This window comes from Silene latifolia, chromosome 4 (assembly GCF_048544455.1).
Source record: "Silene latifolia isolate original U9 population chromosome 4, ASM4854445v1, whole genome shotgun sequence".
Lineage (NCBI taxonomy): Eukaryota > Viridiplantae > Streptophyta > Magnoliopsida > Caryophyllales > Caryophyllaceae > Silene > Silene latifolia.
In genome coordinates this window covers 5178016-5184786 of record NC_133529.1, presented here as the reverse complement: position 1 = coordinate 5184786, position 6771 = coordinate 5178016, and the positions used below count along the sequence as shown (strand labels likewise).

General features: G+C 38.8%; 1 protein-coding gene and 2 non-coding genes across 4 annotated transcripts; 1 reads left to right on the top strand and 2 right to left on the bottom strand.

Moving 5' to 3' along the window:
- On the top strand, positions 1-5452 carry LOC141652678 (pentatricopeptide repeat-containing protein At1g74750-like). 2 transcript variants are annotated; one of them, XM_074460241.1, is made up of 3 exons: positions 50-183; positions 825-1000; positions 2548-5452. In XM_074460241.1, the coding sequence occupies exon 3, from the start codon at positions 2569-2571 to the stop codon at positions 5107-5109; it is 2541 nt and encodes an 846-aa protein (XP_074316342.1). In that variant the 5' UTR covers positions 50-183; positions 825-1000; positions 2548-2568; the 3' UTR covers positions 5110-5452. The 2 variants fall into 2 exon arrangements, with proteins under 2 accessions (XP_074316341.1, XP_074316342.1); XM_074460240.1 differs by lacking the exon at positions 825-1000 and having other exon boundaries at positions 1-183.
- Positions 5453-6061: 609 nt separating this feature from the next.
- TRNAF-GAA (transfer RNA phenylalanine (anticodon GAA)) lies at positions 6062-6134 on the bottom strand. Its single transcript has one exon. It is a non-coding gene; the product is annotated as a tRNA-Phe (tRNA).
- A 77-nt stretch (positions 6135-6211) lies between these two features.
- On the bottom strand, positions 6212-6284 carry TRNAF-GAA (transfer RNA phenylalanine (anticodon GAA)). Its single transcript has one exon. It is a non-coding gene; the product is annotated as a tRNA-Phe (tRNA).
- Between the last annotated feature and the right edge of the window lie 487 nt (positions 6285-6771).

The window sequence follows — 6771 nt, the reverse complement described above, 5'->3', positions numbered from 1 at the left end:
AAAAAAAAAAAAAACATAAAAGAGGAAAGCCAGGTAACTTGGAGAAAACTCTACAAAGTTGACTGACAACCAAAAACATAAGAGAAGAAGAACTTTGAGATTGAGTAGCCGCCTCCCTTCTCATTCTTCTTCTTCTCTTCCTTTTTACCCTTCACTTAATTATTTTACCGCATGATTTTTCAGGTTTTTCTTCTAATCCTTTTCTTTTTCTAATTACCCACTTTTTAATTTCTCATTATTATTACCTTTCGCTACTCTCATTCCCCTGTTTTTTTCATATTCAATTTCAATAATTGACTGTCATTATATGATTCTGGATTATAAAAGTTACAATCTTTGATGAAAAGTTTTGATTTTTCTGTGTTTTTAGGTTTAATTATGTAATGGGTTTTTCTTAATTTTGCATTTTCGTGTTTAGATAATTAGATTTCATGTTTTTGACCTAAATGTGTTAGATTTCTAATTTGGGTTGTCATTTTTGTTTTTAACTATTTAGGTTTTTTTTAGTTAATTAGCTGTGGTGTTAATTCCTTGAGAGACAGCCTTATCCGTCTTAAGTGCAAAACGGGTTAAATAGTACCCCGTATAGGTGGATAGGGAAAGAGTTTGGCATTCCGTAGGCATTCTGCTTTTTGTCTTATCTATCTATTTGACCCGTTTTCTTGTTTGAAATGGATATGTGTAATTTATTTGATTTGATGTTAGTTATGTTATTTCCAATATTTGTGGAAGAAATAGTAGTGTATTGTGGTGTGAAAAATGAGAAATTTGGAAGTGGTAAGTGTTGTAGTTACTGATAATTACCCTGTGCTTGTATAACCCAGGGTCGATTTCGCTACCGTTATATTAATGGTAGCTGCATTTCTAAAGGAGAACAATGGAAGATGATCTTTGGTAGAATAGCTGATTTATCAGAGCTGCTATCAACATCCTATTTGGGATTTTTCCCCTTCCACTGTCTTTGTTTTATTGAATTAAATCGTTCTGTGGTTGTATCCTGGTAATTTCTGTTGCATATTTAGAGTTCGACATATGGTGGACTCTTTATTCCAACGTCGAGTTCACTGAACCTTTGTGTGGCAAGTACATGAACTCTAGAGGTGTATTTCCAAGATTAGGCATTTAGGGGGAATATATTCTTGCAGTATTGTGATGGACCCTTAAATACTGGAGATTTGTAGCGGTTTTTGTCCAAAACTTGGGAGTTGGTTGACCCATGTACAAGTGAGTTGTAACTCTTGTCTACCCAAGCGTTGCTAGGGTAGAGGCGCAAGTGAACTTATAAATCCCTCTATTCTATGTAGGGCATAGGAACGCATCATGCAGAATGCTAATAGGGCAGTAGTGTTACACTAACTAATTTTTTTTTTTTTTTTTTTCAAAAACATGAATTAAGTCTTGAAATGAAGTTTTAGAGGTAGACACTTACAAATCTAAGTTCTAAGAAAAGGCACAGTATTGCACAATAGTGCTCGCTAGAAGCGCCTTATCTACAAGGCATGCCTAGGCCCAACAAGGCGATATAGGTATAAGGCTAGTGCCTCACTCCACCACGGGCTCAGGCACGCTTTGTTTAACTAAGATATAGATCCCTGTAATTAGTTCCAATACATGAATGCACCATGCTAATTGCAATTCCATGCTAATTGCAATTCAACTGCCATATAGACACCTTGATTATACCTTTAAGCCAAATTTGTTGACCCATGTTTTAAAGTGAGACTCAAGTTTGTTCAGTTTGGCTAAACATGATTTGAGGGTTCAGTAATCAGTACTTCATATTGTATAGTCTTTGTGTGCATCCTTAAGTCAGGTCTTAACTCTTAAGCCCAAGTTGCAAACTTCGGATTTTAGAGGTTCAAGCCTCTTCTTTTAATTGTGTTAGATCAGTACCTAGCTCTGAAGTTAATTTGTCCGCTAGATAAAGCTAACAAGCGCAAATGAACTTTGCAAGGGTGAAACTATTGCTCCTGTTTGTTTACTATTTTACTCTCAGTTAATTTCATATGGGGACTTAATGACTATGTGCGAGTATATAAGATCTCTTTTTTTTGCATAGAAAGTTTATAACTTAAGAAAGAATGATGGGGTTCCCTAAAATGATCTGACATGACTGGCCATATGTGGAAGACAAAAATCTTAAATGGGCTTAGATTCGTGAGGCAGGAATCATGTGATAGTCTCTCTTGTATTGTATGGTCTTTTTGCTGCATTTCGTAGTTTCCGATCATGATTTTTAGTCGTGTATGAAACAGTAGATTCCACTTGTGTATGTCGTCCACAAATCTCAATGCATGCTTTATACGACTTACTGCATAGCTTCAGTATTGACGTCATTTTTAAATAAAAGTTTCAAGATCTCAAATCGGTGTACTTTGTGGGTGAGACTGCACTGGGTGCTTTTGCAGCCTTCTCTTGTCAGACATCGTAAGCTTATGTGGCTTCCTGCACTTTGCATTAGGGCTTGGGTACCTTATTTTTTATTTTATTTTTCCAATCACGTCCAAAAGTCCTCTTATTTACCTAAATCTGCCTCTGATACTGCAGGGTTGATTGCATATTGAGATTATGCTACGGGCCAAGCAGATCAGTAACCTATCCAGTTGTGCTAGATCCATATTATATAGCGGGTCAAGATGTAATACAGCTGATGGGAGTTCTTGTTCCTGCGCGGACGATGAAAAATGTGTCTCAAGGAGACATACTACATTGCTCCGGCAAAAATCATTGTCTTCTAAGAAGATTGATGGTATTGACCGTGCAGTTTCTCACTCGAAGGGCACTTCTCTTTCCAGCTCTTTGGGAAAAACAGACTGCGTAAGCTATGCAACTGATTCTGGTCAAACTGATGTCACACAGTCATCAGTTCACATAACAGATCAATTGGTTAAGGCAGGTATTGCTGCAGTTGGTTTTATTTCAGATGTTGTAAATTATAAAATACCCTTGAAGGATGGAAGTGGAACAGATTCTCCTGGTCAAAATTATATGGTTGGTCAAACGAGATATCGTGTTACTGTCAAGCCATCATCTGTAAAGCCTGTAGAGAACAACTTTTCTGATGTACATGAGAAACCTTCGTCAAATATAAGGGCCACTGCAAGTCCAATAGATTCTCAAGCTCCGCAAGCCAATGCTCATAACCCGGATCCAACTTATGGCCATGAGACTAAAAAGGTCAGAATATCATCAGAGAAGAAAACCTGTGGAGGGACTCGGGTCGTTGCTTCAGAAAAGACGAGTTACCATCCCCAATGTACAAATTCCAAATCATATGCTGGTCAGTCTACGCCACATAGCATCCCCAATGTACAAGCACAGAGACAATCTGGTGGAATACCACCTTATACCAACCACCGTCAGAGAGAGTTTAAGTCGCATACGGGAGCTGCTCCATTTGTCAGGCAATTTGGTAACAGTAGCCAGGTTGTTGAAAGTTTTACAAATGTGTTAAAAACTCTGAAATGGAGCCCTTTAGTTGAATCAACTCTTGACAATCTCAGATTCTCGATGGATGCTTATCAAGCAAATCAAGTTTTGAAGCAAATTCCAGACTGTGGTGTTGCAATTGGTTTTTTCAACTGGTTGAAACGTCAAGCGGGTTTCAAGCACGATGGACATACTTATACTACCATGGTTGGCATTCTCGGTAGGGCCAAAAAGTTCAATGCAATCAATATCTTGCTTGATCAGATGGTGAGCGATGGGTGCGAGCCTAATGTGGTCACATATAACCGCCTTATCCACAGTTATGGGCGTGCAAATTTTCTCAGCGAAGCACTCCGTGTTTTCCACCAGATGCAAAAAATGGGCTGTGAACCAGACCGAGTCACTTATTGCACGCTCATTGATATCCACGCCAAAGCCGGATTTCTTGATGTCGCATTGCATATGTACCAGAAAATGCAAGAGGCCGGCCTTTCCCCCGATACATTTACTTATAGTGTTATGATCAACTGCCTCGGGAAGGCAGGCCATCTTACTGCTGCCCACAAGCTCTTCTGTGAGATGATTGATCAAGGTTGTGTCCCCAATCTAGTTACTTACAACATCATGATCGCCTTGCAGGGGAAGGCTAGGAACTATCCCATTGCCTTGCAGATCTATCGTGACATGCAAAATGCAGGATTTGAGCCCGACAAAGTGACGTATAGTATAGTGATGGAAGTCCTCGGACATTGTGGATATCTGGAGGAGGCTGAAGCAATATTTTCAGAGATGAAACGCAAGAATTGGGTGCCTGATGAGCATGTTTATGGTCTTCTTGTTGACTTATGGGGTAAAGCTGGGAATCCTGAAAAAGCCCTACACTGGTATCTGGCAATGCTTAATGCTAGTTTATGCCCTAATGTCCCGACTTGCAATTCTTTGCTCAGCGCTTTCCTTCGAGCTCACCGATTTGCAGATGCTTATAACTTGCTTCAAGGCATGATCCAGATGGGCCTGAACCCGTCTCTTCAGACTTACACTTTACTTCTCAGTTGTTGCACAGACTCGAAATCATCATATGACATGGGCTTTTGTGGACAGCTGATGGCCATCACAGGCCATCCGGCCCATATGTTTCTGCTAAGTCTGCCCTCAGCAGGCCCAGATGGGAAGAACGTAAAAGACCATGCAGGAAGGTTTTTCGACATGATGCATAGTGAAGACAGGGAGAGCAAAAGAGGGCTTGTCGATGCAATAGTGGATTTTCTACACAAGTCCGGGCTAAAGGAAGAAGCCGGGTCAGTCTGGGAGGTGGCTGCTATAAAGAATGTGTACCCTGATGCCGTAAAGGAAAAGAGTTCATGCTACTGGCTCATCAACCTCCACGTCATGTCAGACGGGACTGCAGTGACCGCTCTCTCAAGGACACTTGCTTCGTTCCGAAGACAGTTACTCATCTCAGGCGTAGGACCAACCAGGATCGACATCGTGACTGGTTGGGGTCGAAGGAGCAGAGTTACCGGGACCTCTTTGGTTAGGCAGGCAGTTCAGGAACTACTCGATCTTTTCAGCTTCCCATTCTTTACAGAAAATGGGAATTCCGGGTGCTTTGTGGGATGTGGAGAGCCCCTCAATCAATGGTTGCAGCAACCCTGCGTCGAGAGGATGCATTTGCTTTAGCTCATATCTGAGCTGCATTTTTGTGGAGGTTAAATAAAATTGTGTATGTAGCCATGTAGGCCATTATTGCTTTCTTTTATCTTAGCAAGTTAAGAGTGTAGAACAATAGTACTTAGTATTTGTTTTTATTTTCGTTACGGTGGTCTTTTTTAGCTGCTCCTGAATTTTCTTAGCATTGGTATCCTGTTATCAGAAGGCTATTTAGTTAGTTGCAGACATGCAGCAGCAGCAGCAGCAGCAGCAGCGTACCGTGGTTTAGTGTTCACAATTCTTGTAAAACTTTGCTCCTCTCTGTTTCTTTTTCAGTTAAATGTAATCTATGGCTTTTGCCAAATTTTTTTTTTCGCTTTTCGACAAACGCAGGTCATTTCAATTATCAGTTGTCAGAGGGCTCGAAACCCTTTACTCTGTATTAACTAGCACTAAAGGGGTCGTTTGGTTCGCAACGGGAAAATGCAATGGCCGGTAAGTTCTAATTACTATGCTATTCTAATTCACGTGAATTTGAAAAAGTTGTTTGGTTGCATGTGGTAACTCCAATTTCATAGAAACTTTCACTTACTAGGGAGTAGTTATTTTCACACTGCCCATGAATTGTCAATTTATGTCTTTTTGACGGGCAACCAAACAAGTCCTAAATTTCGTAAATTTAATTCATTTGTATATAGTACTCGACTACTCCACAAATGGTGGGTAAATCCCAAAGTGTAAAGGTCTTATTCTGGGTAAATCCCAAAGTGTAAAGGTCTTATTCTGAGAAACATTTCAATTGATTGAGCGAAAAAAACAATAAAAATAAACCAAAAAAATACATTTCAATTGATTGAGCGAAAAAAACAATAAAAAAAAACAAAAATCAATTGATTGAGCAAAAAAACAATAAAAATAAACAAAAAAAAAATACATTTCAATTGATTGAGCAAAAAAAACAATAAAAATAAACAAAAAAAAATGCGGTGAGCGTGGATCGAACACGCGACCTTCAGATCTTCAGTCTGACGCTCTCCCAACTGAGCTATCCCCGCTTGATATTAATTGATGTAAGAAATAGTCTTTTATGACAAAAACCACGTTTCTAACCAAAGACCGCACCAAAAACAATTGCGGTGAGCGTGGATCGAACACGCGACCTTCAGATCTTCAGTCTGACGCTCTCCCAACTGAGCTATCCCCGCTTGATGTTAATTGGTGTAAGGAATAGTTCACATCGTTTTGTATTTTTTTATGATAGTAATTATCGAAATATTTATGCAACGGCCATGTATCTTTTGTTTATACTTTTTTTTATGTGTTTTTAATTGTAGTTCAGAATGATTATTTCATTTTGTACAAATTTACATAAGAATATATGTAAATGTGACCAATTTTATTAGTAAAATAGTAGTACTATTTTATATCAAATGTACCTATTTATTACCTTTGGTACGATTTTTACTTCAAAACGGTCTCCTAAATAAATTTATCATGAGATCGTCTCTTCTCTACTTGAGTACTCCCTCCTTTTATTTCATCTCCACATGTTTGTATATACATGTGAGAAGAATTTTAATCAAATGCATGAAAATAAAATGAATACCGACGAGTCGGATAGCTACTATGTAAGGAAACTTTCTTTCTTGTTGCCAAAAAAAAAAAAAAAAAAAAAATGAATACCGACTACTA

Bases quoted from the DNA above. Each gene is read 5' to 3' on its own strand.
- LOC141652678 (XM_074460240.1), top strand. From the start codon at position 2,569: ATGCTACGGGCCAAGCAGATCAGTAACCTATCCAGTTGTGCTAGATCC.